The sequence below is a fragment of the Manacus candei genome, unplaced genomic scaffold (genome assembly GCF_025592945.1).
Source record: "Manacus candei isolate 608988 ecotype Guabito, Panama unplaced genomic scaffold, ASM2559294v1 h1tg000016l, whole genome shotgun sequence".
NCBI classification, from domain to species: Eukaryota; Metazoa; Chordata; class Aves; order Passeriformes; family Pipridae; genus Manacus; species Manacus candei.
Genome location: NW_026138064.1, coordinates 6048357 through 6072523, shown reverse-complemented (window position 1 = coordinate 6072523; position 24167 = coordinate 6048357). Strand labels below are relative to the sequence as shown.

Sequence of the window (24167 nt, the reverse complement as noted above, 5' to 3'; positions counted from 1 at the left end):
TTCATTTTGGTGAAATGCAGAGTGCACCTTGCTGTGCAGGCCAGCTGCTCATTTATAAAATTGATTATGCATTCTCTAAAGCCATCTCTAGGGAGCAGCTAAATTGCATTCATTGCTGCCAAAGTCTTTGATATCCCTATGACTGAAGAATATTAATAATAACCAAGAATAAAAGAAAGACAGGCTATATTCTGATTTTTGATGTTTGTCAAATTTTGCCTGCCTCAGAAAGTTTCAGGAAAATGTGTATCTGGCACATAGACTCTCCTTAACCTCACAGCAGGTGCACCCCAAAGTGTCTTGGAGAGTGAAGGCTACTTCTGTGGTAAAAGAGGGTACAAATTATGCTGCTTTAAATTTTTTTCTCCATAATAATCAGATGGTTGGTTCAAGTAATATCTTGACTCTTCAATTCTGTTGTGTCAGTCTGACTTTGCCATCAGCTCCCTGAAGAGTAAAAGGAAGACAGAGAGGAAGGAATACTCACCTTGCCTGTGTAAGGCACTTCCTTTTAGGTGTGAAGTCCTGGATGGGGGGGCAGATGTTGCAGGCAAGGCTGAGGATGGTGGGCAGCACAAACCCTGAGCTGAGCTGGAAGTACTGAGCTGCCTGTTTCAGGGTACCAGGGGCATGGACTGGGCACAGGGACATCCTCCCCTACCCAGCTGTGACTGCAGCTTTTGAGCTGAGTGTGTACACTGTTTTTCTCTGAGGAAGCAAGATGGAAAGAGAGGGCTTCTGCCCACTGGACAGTGCTGTGAGGACCTCTGAGTTAGACCAGACTCCCAAACCCACTTCCAGTCAACATTAGGACTGTGTGTTGAAGTTGGGCTTTAAGAGAGGATAACCATAAGTGCTTAAAATGCCTCATGAATTGGTGGTGATAACACTGTATGAAAGGCCTAGCAGTCTGGTGTTCACTCTATATACAAATATCTGGGAATAAAACTGCCTAAACTTCAACTTTTCTGCGATTGTCTGGCACAATTTTATTTCCTGAAATTTATCCTTAGTGAACTGCTCACCCTCCCCTCGATAAAAGCTACTGCATACCAGTGTAGGTGAACATCAGAATGTAAAGCAGATAGTGCTTACAAGTGGATCATGAGGAAACTGCAGAAAAATTAAAAGGCTGCATGGTTTTCCCATTTCCTAGCTTTAAATTCATTTAAATCTTGTATTTCACAGTGAACTTGTATTAGAGGAGTTATAGCAATAAACCTAATAATCCCTGAGTGACAGACTGTTGTTTATGCCTGTCAAAGTTATCTATAGTCTCTTGCTTTCAGGAACTGATTTCAGGTGGTGTTTTCAGCTCAGAGGAGAGCAGGACAGGCCTGTGGAAGGATGCAGAATGCTGGACAGGACCTGCCAAGGTCCCAAACAGCAGAGTATAGGCTGCTGATGGCTGTAGACATGTTTTTGAAGGGGCAGGTTGAGCCCTTCTGTGGGAAGAAGTAGTGCTACATCCATGCTAGCCAAGTGTTTCCCACGTATTTCTGGATAAACTGCATCTGGAAATTTCAAAATGGGTCTTTTCACAGTTCAGTAGCCACATTTGGAATTGGATCTGCAGGGAGTGGCAACTTACTTTGTCTATAAGGCCTTGGTAAAGCTTCCCCTGCAGCCCTGGAGGCCAAGAACGCCAAGGTCACAGCTGCTGGGCAAAAACTTTTCTCACGACTTCTTGCTGTTGTGAAAATATAAGCTTCAGGGGGCCACAGGGGGGAAGTTCTTGTATCTGGGTCTCCAAAGAAGAATGTTGGTGTTTGTGAGAGGGCTGGTTAACACTGGGAACTGGTGAGTGTCCCAAGAATGTTTAGCATTTGTGTGTTTTACTCTAGTGACAGTCTGATATGAACACCTCTGGGATGCTTACACTGCTTACTTTATCCCTCCCACACAAGGAACAACCCTGAGCATCTGCTTCTTTCAACCAACACATCTGGAAGGTCTTTCACAACAATTTCAGACTCATGGGGTCAGAGTGGGGAATTGTGACTGCTGATGTGAGCTGCACCCTAAGGAATTGCATGTCCACTGCCTCATACCTAAAGTTTCTCTGTGTGCTCTGTTGTGCTGGTTTTGACTGGGATGGAGTTAATTTTCTTCACAGTATCTGGCACGGGGCTGTGTTTTGGTTTGTGCTGAAAACAGTGTTGATAACACAGGGATGTTTTAGCTCTTGATGAGCAGGGCTTGCACAGAGCCAAGGCCTTTTCTGCTTCTTACCCTACCCCATCACTGAGTGGGCTGGAGATGGACAAGATGTTGGGAAGGGAAACTGGATAACTGTTTATAATAGCTGTTAGTTTTCTTGCTTAAATGTTGTTGATATTTAGGAAAAAAAATAAAGCATCCTAAGCTTGACAGAGATTGACAAACACCCCCTGAAACAGGTTCATCTGAAGTCTGGGGAAAGACTGAAAATCAAGGTACAAATTTCTACATCAGATGCATAGCAAAAAAATTAGCCTGTTCAGGCCCAGACACTAGAGACCTGACCCTCTGGATCTGTAACTATGAGTGAAATGGAAATGAGCTGTCTAGCTTCATCATATTTGAAGCTAATTATATCTAGCTAGATCTAGGCTACTGCATTTTTTCAATTCAGACTCAGGTTAACAGAGTAGTGGAAAGGATTTTTTGAACACACAGGACTATAGGTCTAGTTGAGCCAGGGTCTTTAGGACCCTTGGGTGGGTCCTAAAGTGGCTGTGACTTCTATATCTTAGTATTACCAGGTTGGGGTTTCATAGTTGCTGATTGCAGAGATTAAATTTTAGCAATTGGATTATCCTACTAACCCTTCTCTGTGCTTTCTCTTTAGTGACTCGCACTTGGCAGTGCAAGCTCTTAGGACAGAGAGTGGAAAAATATCTCAGTATACTCCAGGTGTTGCTAATGCAATCTCATTTTATTTCAGCTGTCAGAGAACTAATCCATCATGAGTCAAAAAAATTCCATTGAAGATGCATGCTTCTTTCCCTTACGGCATGGTCAAATGCCAGTCTGTTCCTTTGAGGATTCTTTTGAAGATTCTAAGATAGCTAGTAGTTTGATTTTACTCTTCCTTGACTTCCGTTTGCAGCATATTAGTTCATTGAAAGCTACAGGAGCTTAGTTATTAGAAAAATAGAGCACTATCTCTCATTATTTTATATTCTCAACACAGAGCTATTTCTTTAGTCCTGATGCATTTCTGCAGACTGTTTAGCAGCAGTGCTTTAGTGTAGCAGATCTGCAAGGAACTGAGGGGGATGGAGGAGATGAATATTGACGAAACTGCATCAAAGGAGATCTCTGTGTGTCGCAGTGTTGGTAGTGTGTTCATGTGTCACTGACTTGCATGTCTTCTGTGGTTGTCTGTGTCATGTCTTTTGAGGTGACAAGTGTACTGCTGTAATTCAGACTGTATCAGTCATGTTATTGTATTTTAGCATTTACTATTACTTGAACATGACCTTAAGGAGGACTAGGTTCTAGCTGCAGTGTGATGAAGATCACACAGTCCTTCAAACCATTTTCACATGAGAAACTTCTTATGAGAAAATTCTGGCACTGGTGAAAATTCCTACTCGGTGATCTATAATGGTCCTTTTAGTCCACACTGAGCAAGTACACTTTATAGCAGATTTCCTTGGAGCCCTCTATAGTCCTTGGCCCAAGTTAAGTTTGCAGAGTGTGGAGACGGTGGAGATGTAGGTACCCAGGAGAACATCCCAGGACTCAGGAGACCCAGTGTGCCACTATATTGAGTACGCTGGAAAGGAAAAGACCCACTCCCCAGAACAACACTGCCCCTCCCTGCTCTTCCACTAATTTCCCAGATCCCTTACTTACATAAGGCTGAAGACAGGCACATACTTCTGCTTGGAGTCCTGGGCTGTGAGCCTCTTCTGTGTCTCTAAGCAAGATTAACGTTTCTCCCTCATTTAACATTTCTGTCAATCATCAAGGCAGGATTTGTACCCAAGTATCAAAACATCTTTGCATGCATAGTATTTGGATCTAAAAGGGAGGGAGGTATGCCTGCCACTTGCAGAGAAAAAGAACTGATCTGGCTTTGACATGTAAATGTTGGGTGTCTAAAAAAAACCTGTATGGGTGCAAGCACTGCTATCCAGGATCAACACTTCTGTGCCCAAATGTCTTCTGTGTGGAGTTTTGCCAGTTGTACAGTGTCTGCAAGGTTAGGGCTCACAACTCAGCTAGGTATGAAAAGTCTCAAGTGAATTTGAGCTGAAATAAGAAATTAGGTGTTATGGTCATCTTGGAATTGGGGCATATGTTCTCTTACCTGGGAGCATTTTGCTACTACAGGCTGTTAGGTTTGTTAGGGGGAGATGTGCCTGCATGGTTAAATTGGACATTTCAAGAATATGAAAATGCTGTGATCTGCCATTTGAAGTGGTCCTTACGTGCTTAATGTCCTTTGGGATCTTCTGAGAAGTCTTAATCAACTAAATCTTTTCAACTGCAAGTCTTTTAAATGTACTTCTAAACTGTAAAAAATGGAGGACTGTACAAAGGCCCTGATCTCCTTCAAGGCTCCTTTCTTTAGCCTCACTCCTAATTAACTGCTGTGACACTTCAAAGGAGAAAATTTTATGACCCTGTGCTGCTCAGTGTTTGGCAGTAGCAGGTTTTCAAACACATTTCTATTATTTGGAGGCCAGGCATCACTGAGCAGAACAGATTTAGTCACAGTAACCTTTTCCAAAATTATCCTGCTAATAAATTAGTCTCTCAGCAGAACTGTACCAGACCTATGTGCAATCACATGCTGTGCTGTCTTCTGTATCAACACACACCAGTAAATTCAGGGGATGACCTTTGGACTTACACCTCATCCATTCATGATTACTGGGAGAAACTAACTCAAAGAGTTTGTAAAAGGGAACAGTAGTATTCTATTAAAACCCAACTCCAGGTACCTTAGTCCCACTTATGAACCAGTGCTGCAAATTTGCTTCTTTGTCAACTCTTTCTTGTAAATCACAGTGCAGTTCCAGCATGCAGTGTGCTTAGTAACACCGTGTAAGGGTGCAAGTACACAAAAACCTGTCCTTCTACCTGGTTTTGGGTATTCCGATAAGGTGCATCCACAGGGAGAATCAGGTAGTGGAAGAGGTTCTTTCAATGGAGTGTTCGTACTTTGTGTTAGCCACGAGATCTCAAAAGATTAATTTTTTAAGGCATAGTAATTCTGATTCTTTTACCTCAGTCATAATTTTGGTATCACAGTCTTTATATTAAAGAGGGATTACGAAAATCAAATTGCACTGAAGTATAAGTGACAGTAGAAATTATTACAGAGACTGCTTTCATTCCAAGTAAAACACAAAGCAGCTTTAAAGCAATCTGCTTCAAAATGCAACTTGTTTTTTGAATGTAATTTATTTTTTTTTAATATAAAGGGAACAGAGGACTAGATCATGTAAAAAATCCAGTATAAAGCCTTTCGATTGCTGCACTGCTTTTTCCTGGAAACACTTGCACATTTTGCTCTGCTGTTGGGGTGTAGAATACAACTCTGCTATTCAGCACGTAGCTTCTTAACACGATTCTGGCTCAAAGAGAAATGCATGATTACTGGGAGGTAATAATTACTAGGAGGTGCAACATCCTCAAAACTGCAGAGCTCCAGCCCCAAAGTTCTCAGCCTGTTTCAACATGTCCTTTCCCTTCTGTCCACTAGGCTACTACTTCTTTCAATACCTTCTGATATGCATAAGGTAAAAAAAGATTAATGCCAAACTGTGAGGTTCACACAGATATTAAATCTAGAAATTGCCCAAAAAATCAAATAAAATTGAGTTTTCCCCTGTGTGAAATAGACTATTTTGAACTGTAGCTATTCCCAAAAGCAATGTTACTAGACCTTCCACTTGACTACAGAAGCAAATAAATAGACACAAGCTATAAATATCAAATAAAATGAGACAGCTTGATACAAATATTTTACATTTATTGGAAGAGTACAGTAAAAAGGGAACTGCAGACTCATTAGTGGTAACTGGTCCAAAGGAGAAGACAAAGGACCATTCAAAAAAGGTCTGCAGTTTACAAGAATACTGAAAATCTGTTATATAACAGCCTAGGAAAATGAAAAGTTGGCTTGAGTTCTAAATGTAACTTTAAAGTATATAAAAAATTGGCAAATAAATAAAATTAAAATGCAGATCTATTTAAAATTATAAAGGACAGACAACTGGCAACATAAGTATTACACAGTTATCATTTTCAGACTTGATTAAAAGCCAGATAAACTCACAAATGTTGTTTCCTTTTTTTTTTCTCCCTTTTTTTAACATGTGTACTTTAGGGAAGAAGCACCCATTTCCAGTGTTATGTATTATCGTTCTGTTTCACAAATATATTATTTTTAAACAACAAAGAGCATAAAAGGTGCTTTACCTGACATTAAACTTGCTGGTGCATACTTTGGCACAAAATTCAATAGATATCTGAACACATTTGCACATGTATCTGTGCCCACTAAAGGCTACTGGTGTCAAAAGTTTTGCTTGTGATGGCAGGTCAGTGAACCAAATTTTTCTCCTTCCCCAACACCCCTCCTCTGTCTCCAGCTGCCTCCAGCTACACAAAGGAAAAGTAACACATGCAACTTCAAAAACAGCAGTCCCACCAATCCTAGTCCAAGTTTTTTCTCTGGAAGTCATCTGAACACGCATGCAACTACACAGTCCTTTAACAGAAGGGACAAGGCAGGTGTTTACTGTTGGCTTTCACTCCTCAGAATTTCTCTGTAGAAGTCTGCCTGCCTTTTGTGTCCTGAGTGATGAGCCTATACCATTATTTTTTTCTCTATTACATGTTTTTAGCACTTTAGTGAAAATTAGATGGGAAGCTTGGTGGAAAAACAAGTTAACTTGTCACTTACAGGTCATGGTACAATTAACAGCTGAAACAAACACAGACATGTCAAGCCATGTCAGTTGAGACCTACTGAAAGATCAGTTCCCTGTACTGACATAACAGTAATGCTTTATGTCCTTAAGTTGCAGGTCTCAGCACTTCATAGTGTGTGTGTGGGGTGGTTGTGTATAATCAACAGTATAAGTAAATATTGTATGATATAGAGAACTCAAATTTCTGAAAGCAAAATGGATGACAATAATGAAAATTAACACTATCTGGAAAGGTCTGTTAAGAAGAAGGAAGTTCCCAACAAAGCTTAGTTGGAATTAAGTCACTGCTGTTAACTTTAAAGGTACTGTTCAGATCTGGTCTGACAGCAAAATGATTCCTGTCTCAAGGAGCATATTTAGCTTTATGTTGTTCCCTTGGTGGAGCAGGATGTTCTGTATTGTAAACTAGGCAGTCAAGAATGTTGTTCTACTGATGTCTTTTATGATGTGGACAATTTACAATATAGTTAGGGTCTGCAACTTGATTAAAAACATGATTTGAACGATAAGCTTCACCTGGTTTCAAGCTTACTTCAATTTTCATACAAACACATTGCCATAGGAATCAATGTGTAACATCCCCAGATTATTTCTGAGTCAAAAGCAGGACTGTATTTGGACTTTTCTGTCACAAGCATAACTTTTTTGGTAAGTGAAAGGGTGCCATCTGTGGTACATGGAGCCATCAGAATTAGGAAATGTTTGGGAGATGCAACAACACAGATTATTACAGCAGAGTTCAGCTAGAAGTGTAGGATTACTGCAGCCCTCTCAATTTCAAGTATAGAAAGATTCTTTAAGAATTGAAACAACATCTCAGAGTGAAGCAGTTTACATATCAGTAATCCAAGAATTTTGTATTACTACTGCATTTAACAATTATGGAATTCTTCATATATTGAGAAAAACTGACCTAACTACATATAAAGACAGGACTGTGGATCTTTTTGTTTTAGCAATGGAAACTTCTGGCTTATACTTCCAACATCTGTAATCTAGAAGGAATCACTGATCTATCTGACTTTTCTTTTAAAAAGCCTAATTCCTTTACATTGATGAAGAGTTTCAATGCCTGGCTCACTTACTGTACTCACAGAGCTTAAGTTATGTACTTATCTATAAATACCTGTATTTCTAAAACCAGATGATGCTTCCAAATAGCAGAAATTTAGGATTTTTTCCAAGCCTTCTTTGCTCAGTGTGAATCCTAGGCTAGCATACTGGTTCACAGGCCATACTTATCTATATAAACACAAAGCCAGTTATCACAAGTTTTATTTACAGAGCATTCCATCCTGTGAAGAAAGATTGTAGTTCATGGCTCTTCTATGTTTTCAATTTATGACCCCAGTCAACTATATTTGAGGGCTTTATTTATCCATTTTTTGTAAGTACGGCTAACAGTTTTTGATTTAGAGAAGGCACACATATCCAAGATCTATAAAAGAACTACTCTTTCATAGCTATGATCTGAAATAGCTGCAAAATAACAATGCTTGTAGCTGGTGACCTAATTAGTCTTTTACCTCACAAAAAAAACCCAACCAAAACATCTGAAAATTCTAATTTAAGTCTTGCCTAGATGATGCCTGAGAAAATGGTGTTCTAAACCAGGCAATAACATAGAACTGCCTGAAAATTAAACAACTCAGAGTTAACACCCAAGTTCCATACCTGGACATATATTCCAGTTGAAATTTTATATCAAAGAGACAGAGGGACATAACAGGGACATAATCGTAACTTAGGGTTGGTGGTGAAGATAGTATTTCCTTGGAGAGAAGAGTAAATACATCTCTGAACCTTTCTGTTTTATAGATCAGTAGTAAGGCTGAGACATAGAGATTGCTTTTGCGTATCTGACAGAGAATCAAAATCAAATTGGACTTTGGAGTCAAAGCTGTGAAATTCAGGGGTATTAGCTGCTGATTTAAAGACAACATCTAGCTTCTAGCTCTTGTTCTATGTGGTGCTTATTATAATGAACACAATTACTCTGATAACTGAACATGGACACTACCAAAAACATGGAGCTACCAGGCAGATGTTGCTGGATTTTCAAGGACGGTCTTCCCTTCTTTGGTCTAAAAGTAAAGCTGGGTATTAAAAATGCACTAATATGCAATTCTGAAAAGCGTGTAAGAGCTGGAGATCACAGGTAAATTATCACTTTGAGGAAAGAAATGGTAGCAATACTTGAAAGACTGTTCATAATGTGACTAGTGAAAGGATTCTTCTGTTTCAAGCTGGAGCTTTCCACTTTTGAACCTTATTTATTTAATTAGGATGAGAAACTATCTCAGGGGATAGCTACTCATAAACTTGATAGATTTCTAAGGTTGATGCATTTTCCTAGTACATTCTTACTGATGATTTTTTAAAGACTGTTTTTTTGTGGTTTTGTTTTGGGGGTTTTTTTTGGGTTTTTTTTTCAGTAAATCTGCAGAAGGAAACTGGAAGATAACATTTTTAACAGGGCTGATGTTTCAAATTTACCACATCTCTCTTAAAAACTGATGGTTGTTTGGACCTTCAGCAACACTGGACTTGTCCTGTGCTATCTAATTACTAACTGAAGTCGTGTATTACTGAAAGTGAAGGATTGTATGAAAATGATTTTAAGAGGAAAAAAACATGTAACTTGGTGGGTAGCAAGGGTATTCTTTCCTCACTTGCCTAGCAAGAATGCTTTCAACATTATCCCAAGTCCTTTTGTGCGTTAGGGAAAAAAACCTGTTCTTTTAATAGCAAACTATTCTATGTTTGGCCATAAAAATGTTACGAATACAAGTGCACTGGCATAACAAACATTTCTACTACCTTCAAACAGGATAGTTGTTACAGAAAGTGGATTATCTCACTTAGCCTCTTTATTTCATCTTTATGAGTTATCATTTGTGACAATCAGCCATTTTCAGAACTGCTGCTCTTGAATATCATGTTTGATGACACTATTTACACACTAACTTAGGTCTTCAAATATTGCACTCTCTCAAGTCTGTCAGTAGCACTGACATGATATGACAGGATATGACAGCAAGAATACTGGAAATAGGGTTAGTATTTAATTACTACTGTTAATATTTGTGCAGCAGCATATCTGGGGAAATTTGGGAGGTAGGGGGCCTTTTTTAAATGCTTCTGACAGTTTGTTACTCTGTAACCTCAGAAAACTACGGAGGTTTTCTCCTTTTTTCTCTACAATGGGTTAAAAAGGGATAACAAAATAGTTATAAGAGATAACAAATAGGTAACTTCATATTCGGTTTTAATGATGTGCTTATAGGATTTAAGTAAGCATAACAGGTGGTCAAAGACATGGATGAAAAAAGTATGAATAACCTAATATTTCCTTAACCAGTTTTCTGTTTCTCATCAGTAAGAACAGGCTTTGCAAACTGCAGTTCTTACTGAATAGCCTCGTGATGATGCCCGTCCCAATAACAACTTCCAAAAAAATTTTAGGCAACTCTGCAAAAAGGTATATTTTTGTTAAGAAGAAATGCAATATAACTGTAGTTGATAAATGAAAAAGTTCACTGATTGGTTTTCATAAAAACTAATGAAAATGTACATTCCTAAGATAATGCCTTGGTAGGATGCTAAATCTACAAGATCACCCTTTGCTGAAACAAGGTTTGTTTTCAGCAAGACACTTTTCACTAATTTACTTTCCATAAAATAAAAGACTTAGGAATCCTTATGATTTCACTGATGACTGGACTTCAAAGTGAGTATGTGCTTATTTTCTAGTGAAAACAAACTAAGGATGCACTTTTTGCTCTTCAAGAAATGTTCTTAAACAGATGAATACAATTCCTAGGAAAAACATGAAATCAAAATATAACCAGTTGAATCCCCTCTGATGTAACAAGCTGGGGTTAACAGTATTCAGTTTCTCCTGTTTAACAATGTACAAAAATTCAGGATTCCCTCAGAGTCCCCCTGGTTGGGATAGTGCCAGTATAAGAACTTATCCTGAAATGCATACTTGCAAAAGAGACTGTATCTGAACTTCTTTGTAAGTTCTCTATAATAAACACAGTCCGTGAGCCAAGTGACCAGCATCTGGCTACCTAATGCAAGACTAAGTCATCAGAAGATCATGGATAGCAGATATGGCAGCTTTGCTCCTTGAATACCAAGTCTTTCTTTTAAATTTCAAGGCATGGCAGGCTTGCTTGTGAAGTTGCCTGTGGGAAGTCCACAAAAACATAAAACCAGTGTGACACATAGGTATGGATTTCACTTCCTAAATTGTGTAGTTTCAACATTTACAAGTGAAATGTGATGAAAAAGCTCTGCCACAGACTGCCAAATTAATGATACAAAACCAGTTTCAATAACTGAAGAGACAAGTACCTGTGCTGAAATTTATTCTATACCCATAAACTCATTCTGGTAATGTCCCAGTGTTAGTAGTTTTGAACTGAACTGATGCCTACTTGAGGAACAGTAATAAATTTTCTTAATGCTGTAGAAATCCCAGGCTTCAAAAAGGCTTTAAATTTAAACAAAAGTGCGATACAAACTACAGAGGTTAACTACCTCAGAATAAAATATTAGTCCAATTTTTATCCTTCTGTGAGAGTCAGGATAGTGACTGGTTAATTTAAGATAAAGAAAAGAGTATTTAATTTTATAAAAATAAAGCACTATTTCTGTGCTGTCAAGAGGTCATAGGGCAGAGCAACAGTCCATCTCTTTAACAGAAGAAGAGCATTAACTTTCCAGAAAAGCTATGAATGCTGATAGAGAAGACACTGTTATTCTTACTTGCAGACTTTAGTGATGCATACATAAGGACACGCAGTAGGGTGAATCTTGGATTTTTCCAAATGATTGTGAAACATTCCTTAAACCTTAGTACACTTGCACTTGCATTAGCACACTAGCAAATTAAGGCACAAACTCTGTGTATTACTTAGAAGCATACAAACTAACAAGAATGTTTCCTATTGCTCTTGAAAAGTATCTCTGGGCTACTTGAAGTACAGAACTAAGTAAATATATCCAGTACACTTATAACGAAGTTTTAATTTATGCCACCATATTTTCCAAGCACTACCTTCATGGGTGTATCTATATATATGTTTCCTTAGCTCCAAGAAAAAAATCACTTAAGAAATGCAAGAAGCACTCACCATACCTGACAGTATCACCTCAAATACAGGTGATGTGCTCCCACACAACCATTCACTGTTGTATTTGGACACTAACTCCTATGTAACAGACAAACTCTTCTAGACTACACATATTTTGGTCACACATAGTCCTAAACCACCACTCAGTACTACTGTAAATACACCTTAGAGAGCAAAAATGATTTGGACAATAGAAAAGCCACCTTAACAGAAATAAAAATGTAATGTAGCCACTGACTTCACTCCACCTCAATCCCACTGTAACACTGCCCTAAAATATAGGGCTAATTAACATTCCAGATGCTGTGTTACTCATAATCCCTGTTTCTACTTGCAGTAGCAGCAACTGATATCCCTTAATCTGAAAAAAATTTAGTAAATTCTTAGAAAAATTTCAAGCACCTTAATGCTGGAATTCAGACCAGGATAGTGTCTGTAAACCTGTTTCTATCTCTATGTAGAGCCCTAGAAAATAATTCCAGCTGTAAAGAGGACCCAGAGTCAGAGTAACAAACTGTGCATTTCCTCCCTCCCCTTTCTAGTAAGCTTTTATTCTTTCTGGCCTTTTTTTTTTTAATACATACATATATATATATATATACACACACACACAAAAACACAAGGTTTTAATTCCTGGTGAATTTAAACCTTGTTTATCCCCAATCTTTTGAAATATGATTGCAATTATGTAAGAAAAATAGAAAGTTAGTATTTCTACTCTGCTGTTCCCCGCCTATCAGAGGCTTTAAACACGCTTCTTTACTTTTGGTTGCTTGAACAACTTCCTCATGCCATACAGAAGTAGTATTTTGCTTTGGACACTGTGATGGAATGTACTTTTGTTTAACATAATCTTTTGCAGGCTCCAGCTGCATTCTGAGAATTTTTACCAATTGAAAAGGAAATCTAGGAAAATTCTTTAACTCCTCTAAGATCAATGACACTTTTTATCTGCTGTTATCATTGGTAAACCTCTTTTTCTTGGCCTACTGCTTTACATATTCTTTGGAAGGCAGATGATTTGCAGTATTTCTTAACATATGTCATTAAGACTTAATATTGGTCTTTTGTTTCTTTAGGAAACAAATATGTCTCACTGTGTAAGAGACATATTAATGAATTCTGATGGCATCGTAGGAAGAAAAAAAAAGGCATGGCTTAAGTAAATCACATAAAAAGTTAGAAGTACTTCTATAGTATGGTGATAAATGCACAAGTAATTCAATCTGTACAGAGAAAATTCTGGATTTTACTGTTCAGTAAGCACATCTGCATCCAGAATCTGACTGACCTTCATCCTTAAAACCAAGTATCACTTCAAAATATCAGCTGCAGAAAGAGTTTTAAAAAATATAAAAGTTTCTGGTTGAAATACTTGTCAAAACTGTCTTCAGTTGTAAGGCCAACATGTATGGCAGTCACTATATTAGAGTGATGACATACAGGACAGGGACAGCAGAGTGAGAACACACCTTAAGGTAGAAAAACTCTAAAAAATGTCACTAGCAGTTACTTGCTGTAAAACAGATAGAAGCCACAGTCCCTTAAATTTATAGTATCTGCTTTCCTATGTACATGTAACCTAAATTACAGTATTACTGTAACTGGATATATAGCATTTTGCAGTATGTATCTTTAACGCATCACTCAAGATGGTACACATGTATATAAAAAAACCAGTTAATTTCAAAGTAATCTTAGAAGAATATTGCAAATAATGTTGGATAAATGCATAGTGTTTGAAGGGAAAAATTACTTCACTGGAAAATAAAGTCCCACACATTGAGTTTGGCACTTGTTTGTCACTATGTCACTTTCTTTTTGATCGAAGATAGCTCTTTCTGAATCTCACTGAATTTTGGCCGGTTTTCTGGCTTGTAGTCCCAGCACCTCTGCATTATTTTGTATATTTCTTCAGGACATTTTTGTGGTGCAGACATTCGGTAGCCTAGTACACAAGAAAATGGGGAAAATATTAAGCACTGAAAACCGATATTGCGTATTTGCATATTGACAAATCTAATAAGAAAGAAGCAAAGTTCAAGATCATTGCCTTAAAAAAAAATCTTCAGGGCAATATGAGGAAAGTCTTCAAAATATAACCTATATGTGATAGATAATTATGAAACTAATTAAAGCTCAGGTACCAAGGACATTTCGGTTGTTCATAGTAAGTTGTCAGTATGCTTCTCATCCCTTAGTCAACAACCTGCACAGATTTGTTTCCTGTACCTTAGGAAGTAGCTTCCCTCTGGTTCCCTTTTTCTCCTCTTAGTGAGGAAATCAATAATAAAATGTTTATTATTGATGGGAGTAAATTTCTTAGCTCTATTTGAAAATGGATAAACTTTTATTCTCATGCCTCTTCCCTTTTCTAAGAAGTTCCCTCCCCATTTGCACTTTTGTCGTTTATGTTTCCTTTCTCCTGTTTTCTTCACTTTTTTATCTTCCCAGCATTTAAGACACTTTCTCTTCCCCTTTGCTTAGATAGATAGTGGCCTTCCACACCTCTCTGCTGCCATCAGCTGAGGGAATTCTCTGACTTGGTGATGAGCAGGAAAATGGACAATCAGTTAAGCAAATCAGCAGCTAATCATTCAAAAGTCACAGGTAAGTGGCCATTTAAGCATATCATCAATACCCTGGACCAAAGAGATGTACTCACAGCAAGGAAGACAACTTCCCAATGAGTAGGAAGTTGGGAAAAAATGCCAGGAGGACTGTATGGATGAACAAGGAGTTCCTGGACAAATTCAAATACAAAATCAGGTAATGGGAGGAACAGAGAAACACTGTCTGAGGACCCAAGGATGAAGTTAAGAAGGACAAAGCCCACATGAGATTGAATCTGGTCAGGGGTATCAAAGACAACAAGCAGGGTTTCTGTAAGTATGTAGGTGACAAAAGGAAGGCTAGAAAAAAATGTGTGCCTACTGCTGAATGAGGTACAGCATTCAGCAACACAGGACATGGAGAAGGCTGAGACACTGAATGCTTTCCTCACCTCAGTCCTTGCTAGCAAGACCTGCCCTCAGGAATCTCAAGCCCCAGAGACCAGGGTTAAAGGCTGGAGTAAGGAATATGTGGTGGAAGAGGACTTGGTCAGGGAATAATTAGGTAAACTGGCCCTGATGGGATGCACCCATGAGTGCTGAGGTAGCTGGCTGATGTCACTGCAAGGCCACTCCCAACAATCTTTCATCCATCATGGTGACTACTGGGAGAAGTACCTGAAGAGAGGAATAAAGCAAATGTCACTCCTATCTTCAAGAAGGAGAACTTTGGGAACTGCAGGCTTGTCAGCATCACCTTGTTCCCTGTGAAGGTGATGGAGTAGCTAAATGCTTGAAACAATTGCCAGGAATCTGAAGGACAAGAAAGTCATCAGGAGTAGTCAGGCTCGATTCACCAAGAGCAAGTCATACTTGATCAGTTTGAAAAACTTCTACAATGAAATAAGTGGCCTGGTATATGAAGGGAATTCACTAAGGCTTTCAAAACTGTCTCCCATAAAATCCTCACCAAGACACTGTTGAATTATGGGCTAGATGACCAGGAGGTGCAGTGAAAACTGGCTGAACAGTGAGTCCTGAAAGGAGGTGATGAGTGGTACAAAGACTGGTTGGAGGCCAGTAACTGGAGGTGTACCCCCAGAGTCAGGACTGGGTCCAATCCTGTGTCACATCTTCATTAATGATCTGAATGATGAGGCAGGTTTGTACCCACCAAACTGGGAGGTGGGGCTGATACATCAGAGGGTTGTTCTGCCATTCAGAGGGACCTCAACAGGCTGGAGAAAGGGGTTGAATGGAAGTTCAACAACGGGAAGTGCAAAGCCTTGCACCTGGAGAAGAAGAAATCCTAGCACCAATAAATGCTGGGGGCTGTCCAGCTGGAAAGAAACCTGACAGAAAGGGACCTGCAGACCCTGGTGGACACCAAGGGATGAACATGCACCAGCAATGTGCTCCTCCAGCAAAGAATGCCAATGGCATACCGGGCTACATTAGAAGGAATGTGGCAGCAGGCTGAGGGAGATCATCTGTCCCCTCTGTTCAGCACTGGTGGGGCCACACCTGGAGTGCTGGTCCGGGGCTGGGCTTCCCAGAACAGGACAGACATGGACATACTGGGGAGAGTCCCCTGAAGGGTCAACAAAATGACGGAGACACTGGAGCATCTTTCCTATGAGGAAATGCTGAGTGAACTCAAACTGTTCATCCTGGAGAAGAGCAGGCTCAGGGAGATCTCACCAATGTATATAAACACCTGCAGAGAGAGTGCAAAGAGGACAGAGCCACGCTCTTTTCTGTAATGGGACCAGAGGTGATAGACACACACTGAAACACAGAGAATTCCTCCTGAACATCAGGAAACACTTTTGTGAGGGTGATTGACCACTGGCACAGGTTGCTCAGGGAGGTGGCAGCATCTCCATCCCTGGAGATATGCAGAAGCCATCTGGACACGGTTTTTAACTCTTTGTTTTAAATAATTTAACAGCGTTAGTAGCTTAGAGCCTATTTAAAAATTACACAGTGGTACTATGTAGAGCAGGAAGAGTCCTGAAATGTCAATAAAGATAATGAAAATAAATCAAAGTTCTGAAATCCTGCTCATAGTTATTTGCTGTTTTAATCCTGCTCATAGTTATTTGCCTTTTGATTATTTTATAAAAGACAAATGTGGCTTCCAACACTCAAATAGCTTACCATTCTCCACCATAACTGCTCAATCTTTCTATGAACTGCTTTAATACAGAAGAAGGAATGATACAGGTTTTTTCTGGCAGTTTAGAATATTTATACATGCATGAGCATAATCTTAATTCATTCTGGTCAAGCCTCTGCTTTGCACAGTAGTAAATAGTTCTTCTCCATCTTACCTGTTGATTCTGCAACAATGAAAGTCAGCATGCTTTAAGTCTGCCATCCTTTAAGTTACTGGTCAGTATATTCCTTTTATCAAAAGGCCAATATAGCACTCGATTCCTCCCAGAGAGCTACATTCAGCAATTTAGAAACCCTCATATTATTTTTTATGAAGTTGTTACACAACTTGTATGTTATTTCTTTGCTGTTTTATACTGTATGCACTATATCCTTATGGATCTATACAGCATTTCTTTCACTCCCTATGAATATTTACCTTTCTCAACTTGTTCTCGTGCTTGTTGATTGGTCATTCCAGGGTATGGACATACTCCTAAACTGAATGTCTCCCACAAAAGGATTCCAAAGCTCCATACATCACTCTCAGATGTGTATCTCCCTAAGAAAAGGAAAGCAAACTCTCAGCTTAACATGCAGAGAAATTAACATTTCAGATAATTATGGCCCAAAATTTTCTGTAGAGGTAAAGTGTTACATTGGCAAGCTTCAAGCATAACAAAGCTGTAACTAGTAATATACATTCTGCAGACAACACAGTCTTCAGTATCACATTATCAAACAAATTATCTTAAAGACAAAACCTAGGAATAATATAAGCTAACTTAAAGTTCTACTATGTAATAGACCTTAGCATGTCAGTTATTTTCATGCAAGTTAAGAGTTTGTTTCCTCCTTAATGTACAAAAATTTCTTTTAATATAAAACAATAGAAAAATGTTAGGTTTTTCTCCCCTTGTTTATGATCACTTTTAATTAAAAAAATGATTTAAAAAAATTACCTTTCCCAGTTCTTTAATTTCACATAGCAATGAGTATTCTCAGAGGAGCTACCACCAACACAGTTTGTAAGCACAAGGAAGGCCTGGTTCTCATGCTCTGAGAAACTGATCTCTGAAAATGAAAGTATGGCTGGATCCTGAAGAACTGATGCACCCAATCACTTAAAGGAAAAAAAAAAGTGGCCTGCTGGTTCCATTACCTTCAACTATGCCTCCGAGATAACAAAACAGATAATTGATAGATAATTGAATTCCAAGCCTCCTTATGGAATGACAGCTTTCTATTATAGCAAAAGGAGAGATCTTGAAGCAGATCTTTCTGTTGTCCCTGATGGATTCACATTAAGAAGGATGGATTCACATCAGAAAGTTAAGGCTCCTAGCCTTTTGCAGCAGGATCAGGGAAAATGTTATCTTAAAAATCCATTTTCAACGTTACTTTCAACACTTTTCATGACTATTCTTTGTTCCATACTATTACTTTGTATATATGTGCCTTTATTCTTTAAAAATACCTGCTTGTATTGTTTGTTTATCTCTAATCGTCCAACAACCCAACTAAACTACTTCTGACTAGAAAAAAAGGGAAAATACATGTAAATTACAGTGACTGTTGATTACAGTGATAACTGTTCTGACGTCAGAAAATTCAGTTTACTATTAAGACTAAATATCACTTCCAGCTGTGCCATGTTGGCCTGTGTGCCTAACAGATGCCAATTATAGACATTCACTATGCTCTTTGTACTAAGATTAGTTTTCTTGTCTATGTATCAACTTCCCACAGTTTGGCATTCAGTAATCTAACAATTTTCATTGACAACATTCAGCAGATACAAGATAGGTGATTAGGGTGTTTTTTAAAAGAACATACAAGTTCTGCACAGTTAATTACACTTTCCACTATTACATTATCTGGGAAAAAAAAAGAAAGGCCTGTTCAGAAAAAACAAACAAACAAACCCATCACACATTAATATTAACATCACAACAGCTGCAAGTAATGGAAATAACATAGCTCCAAGCAAAAATAATGGTATGGAATGGCACTGAACAGCACCCACTGAACCAAAGGTTCCATCTCTCGAAAACTCCAACAGCATTGGAACTTTGCTTACGACATCTGACACAATGCCCTAACCACTCCATTTGCCCTAATCTGGTTTCTAGACTTCACAACTTGTGTTTTTTCTTAATTTAAAACCTTTTAGTGACTGCTTTTAATTTGTAATATACATTGAATTGATCAGTGACTTAAAAACAAAAATAACTTTTTTGCAGTCTTGAGCACTTTAGCATTCGAGTAATGGTTATATGGCCCTATTCCTCATTTTCTTCCAACTCTTAAATCCTGACATTAAGGACAGACACGTCCAGTGGTTGCCAACTGGTTTTGAAATACTGCAGATTCAGTTCTATTCTGATATCTTAAATACTTTCAATCTTACCTACACAAATCAATGCAATTCTTACAACCATATTATTAGGTTGGAAAATAGTAAAACACAATTCCATTAGTTTTATTCACATCTTTCCCAGAAACCTTTTATGACATTTTGAAAGTTGAATATTACACTACTGAACACATTAACAGATGTTTGAGAAGGCTTATTTTCCAAGCACTACAGAAAATTACTTATAGTTGCTTGAATATGTATGCCTTTTAGGAAACATGAAATAAGTATGAAAGATAGGTTTCCATAACATGTGAAATATACTGTATGCATTTCTGAAACAACAAAAATAAAAATCCAAATCACCTTTCATAGTTGATCAAACATCCAAAAAAGTGTTTCACCAGTGAATGTTAGCAACACTAAGACCTCTCAGAATAATTGGTAATACAGGATCAATTACTGTAACTAAGTTTATTATTATACTGAACTAAGTTTATTATTAGGCTTTCAAAGGGATGATCTGCTTTATTGTGTTATGTCGTCATTAACTGCTGCAAAAGTGTTAATGAGAGGAAGCATTTTGCTATCAATCATAATTCACAAACTTATTATTTCCAACGCATGATTTCTGAAAAAGGGCTTTAAGAGATGGCAGAAATATTTATAGACACTTCAAATGAAAAATTTAAAAATATTTTTTTCTAAGTACTCAACTAAAGAATTGGTTGAGAGAAGTACATTCAGAACATGCCATCATTTATTTTAATGTGTTGCTTCTTCACAGCCCACTTTACCTACAAGAACTTGTTCTTCTAGATTACGCAAGATAAAAAGCTAAATACAGTAGCTTCTCTTTCTGTTTGGGACCTATTACCCATGTAGTATGGACATTTCACTTAGTAAGAAATAATGGATTTTTACACCCAAGATAACAGCCCAGCAATACACAAAAATGCAGGTAAAGAAAAGCTGCAGTTAAAAAAAAATACAAATCAGTGACTGTCCTTTTCACCAATGCAATGAATTATCTAACACAGTGTTTTAGTACATTAACACTTTCTACCATTTTCAGTGAGGTGCTAGAACACTCACTGCCATAAATATGCAGAACTTCCCATTCGTTTTGCTAATGATCATGATTTAGATGACTGATGAATCTGTCTATAGAATGAGTCAGCAACATAACCAAACCACTATGCTATTGCTGCATAACAGCAATTCTGATGTTGCTGCCTTATTTTTCTTGAAGGCAAACCACTGTTTCTTACATAAATAAGACCGAAAAATTTAAATTGTTTTAAACATCATTAATTTTGAACTGGGGACTAGGAATATATACATATATACTCAAAATATTGCCCATGGTGTGGTCCTGGTGCTCCTTACTCTACATTGGATTTTATTTTTCTTTTGCAAGAAGATACAGGTATATCCTTACCATAGTTCAGAGCTTCTGGAGCAGTCCACTTGATAGGAATCTGCTTTAGGCCTGATGATGAGTACACACCATCATCCTCCTGCCGGGACATTCCAAAATCACTTATTTTCAAGATGTTGCTTTCACCTACCAAGCAGTTCCTTGCAGCCAGGTCTCTGAGTTAGAAAAAGAAATAAACACCCACATTTTTACATGTTTGAAAGTACTTGAAGTAATTTAAAATGGCTGAGCCCCTCAGCCAGGATGGTGGCACTTCTCCAAAACCTTATTTACAACGGGGTAAAAACCACTTCACAGCAGTTGTGGAAAACTGCTGAGGAGTGATGGAGGGGGAAAAAAGTGAGAAATAATCTGTGAACACCAAGGTCACTGAAGAAGTGGGGGCAGACACTCCTGGTGCCTCAACAGAGATTCCTCTGCAGTCCATAGAGAGGACCCAGAATGGAGCAGGGGAAGAGTGTGAGTGGGAAGAAGGATAGAGGTGCACTTATGGACTGACCATAATCTCCATTCCCCATCCACCCCTCAGGGGAGGAGGTGGAGGATTCCAGAATGAAGGAGTGCCTCAGAAGAACGGAAGGGTGTGTGGGGGAAAGTATTTCAGTTTTTGTCTTTATTTCTCACTATCCAGCTCTATCACAATTTGTAATATATTAAATTTATGTTACCCAAATTCAATCTGCTTTGCTGTGATGGTAATTAGTAGGTGATTTCCCTGTCTTTATCTTGACCTAGAGCTTTTTTGTCTTATTTACTCCACTGTCCTGTTGAGGAGGGGGAGTGAGAAAACAGCTGGATGTGTGTCTGGCAGCCAGTCAAAGTCAACTCACCATAACTGCTCTTTGTGGGCAAGAAATAAACCCGCAGATTAACAAATCAGACCTTATGCAAATGAAACAAGAGTTGAAGAAGCATCCTTAAATGTGTTCCAATACTTACAAAAGACAGTGAGAAAACAAGGAAATGGCTCCATCTTCTCTCTGCCCATCTTATCTTAGCATTAGAGTTTCCATCAAAAAAAAAAAAGCTACTCAGCATAGGAAAAGGAATTTTGGCTCAGTGATGCATGAGAAGCTTTGAAAATCAAAAGCCTTCCTTTCTGTCTCTTCATCTCAAACTCGTTTTTTTAGTTTAAGAGACAGAATGTCATAATACCTGATAAAAGACCTACTGTGGTTTTTCCACATGCATTATAAACATACTAAATGCAAAATATTTTTAAACTAAATTTATTGTGTTTGTTTTCAGCTTAAATAGCTAATATGCTCACAAATGGCTTCTCTTATGTGAATATTCCAGAAAAACTACATTAAGTTTAATGTTTTGGACTGTAGCTGTAGCAGAGTTTTGAAGTGAATCCCCTGAGCAGTTAATGCACATGCCCTGGTTTTTGAAGAATGACTTTGGTGCATGCAAACTTCATTGTTCTTGGAAGAAACTAACTTAGAATTCTGGTCATTATGTGTACAGAATTTGCTTCTATGGTTAATGCAGAAGGAAATGTCTGAACCAATGACAGACAGCTTCAAACACTATCCACGGTGGGGACATTAACGACAAAGGACTGAACTATCTTTAGTCTAAAGTAAAAGCCTTGAGCCATACGTAAGGATGCTAAACTTCGTACATCTCTTTTGATCAGCTCATCCATACTGGACTACATTATGAGACATGAAGACAGAGCCTGTGTATGAGCCTAAATACTATAACTTGATTTAAGAATTTCAGCATATTTATCTCACACAGCTTTTCTGCCACTAAGGACATTTATGGCACTTGAGCTTCATGTTACAGTGATATAAATGAAGTTATTCTTGCAGTTTGAGAATATGGACCACTCAAAACCATAGTGCATAAATATGCACTATGTTACATAGTTTGGTATATGGTATGCTACAGAGTTAGCATGTGGTATTGTTATATATAGCTATATTGATTAAAGTAAGAGAGCTGCAAAACAAAATCAAATTCTTATTGCTTATACTCAAGTGTGTAAAAAGTATCACCATGAAACTTCAAGAATTTATGGTTTAGGTTCCAATCATAGTTCAGTAATTAGTTTTTTTATCGTTTTACTCAATATAGTCTAGATTTCGCAACTGATGCACATAAGCAATAGAAAAAGTAATGAGGTCGTATCTCAGAGAAAATTTACAGTTAATTGAAACCACTACTACATCTTCCTACCTGGAGTCTGACCTAGTATTTAAACATGTTCTGAGTCAGATTAAGGAAAATCTATATACAGAGTTGCCTTAGATTTATGCCTCATGCATAAGTCTGATTATTAGGGAATGTATCATAAATAGTGCACAGTATGATGCTTCTAAATAAAGATTATGCTCAGTTTGCATAATTTTCATCTGTTTCGTATGCGAGCTTTCTTTTATATTCAGAATCATCTAGAGAAAAAGTTTTTCATCCTTCAAATTTACAAAAACACTTGCATGAATATCAACTGGTGTCTGTGGGAGTTAGTAAAATACGTGACACTACATTCAGGATGTACATAAATTAACACTAGATCTTTCAAAAGACCACGGACACATTAAGTTTTTGCTTCATGAAACAGTGTTTTTCAAGCTGTCTATTAGCTGGCAGCGGGTTGCACAATTATACTATTCAAGCTGCCACGCTGCACACAAGTGCCAAGGGAGGAATCATGAGCCAGTGGTCAGCTAATGGTCCACAACTTGTGCTGATGGACATAACTATCACCTCCACCATAAATTGTATCAGATAGAGAAGCATTTTCATTGCCACCTTCCTTGAATATAAGCAAAATCTTACAAAATAGTGAGTTCCAAGCTATTAAAAATAAGATAAAAAAGGATACATTACTAAACTTAACTTAGTAATAAAGCTACAAATAGCAAATGAAATGTAGTAGTGCTCATTATGAGTCTCACAGTATTAATAACTTTTTCTGCTTTTAGCTAAAACTGTTACATTTTTGAAGTTATAAATAAAAGTAATACATATATTACTTTTAATACATCATTTGTAAATAAAGTCTTTTAAGCCCTTAATATGTTCACTTCTGACATAAGCAAATTTGCCTTTTTCCCATCTTCATGAGTACAGTAGGTTCTTTCTCTCACTTATTTAGACAATACTTTAGATGTGATACTTTCATTCCTCAGGTATACAAATGTCCTGAAAGACTGTCTTGTTAGCATTTCTGCTGTCATTTTACATCTGTTTGACATCCTCAGGATTTGTTGCTGAATTTTACAGATATATATCTATTTGCATGCTTAAAAGTATTTTTAAAAACATTGTTACACTGAGAACTACAGCTACATCAAGTTTTGGGGCTTTTTTTTGTACTATTCTAAAGGTTTGGTTAAGATTTTGCTGTATTTTTCAATCAAATTCTTGACTGTTTCTCATCATGTTTGACAGCTTCCTTTAAAAGGATGTTCATATTTTTCAGTCTAGAAACAAGAGAAAAATATAAAAGATGCTTTTAGTCATTATTACAGAATTTATACTCAGAATATGAAAAAAAAAATTGCATCAGCAATTATGACATCCATTGATTTAAAATAATAAATTACAGTTTTAATTTTCTTCCAGTTT

The 24167-nt window shown here is 37.7% G+C and overlaps 1 protein-coding gene across 1 annotated transcript in view; it reads right to left on the bottom strand.

Annotated features, from left to right (window-relative positions):
- Nucleotides 1-5950: 5950 nt before the first annotated feature.
- The window catches only part of FER (FER tyrosine kinase), a 156833-nt gene continuing 138616 nt past the window's right edge, over nucleotides 5951-24167 (bottom strand). The window contains exons 18-20 of the mRNA XM_051782603.1: nucleotides 20586-20740; nucleotides 17228-17350; nucleotides 5951-14027 (exon numbers count right to left, since the gene is read on the bottom strand). Coding sequence (XP_051638563.1) covers nucleotides 13885-14027; nucleotides 17228-17350; nucleotides 20586-20740 — 421 coding nt within the window. The 3' untranslated portion in view covers nucleotides 5951-13884. The remainder of the gene's footprint in view (nucleotides 14028-17227; nucleotides 17351-20585; nucleotides 20741-24167) is intronic.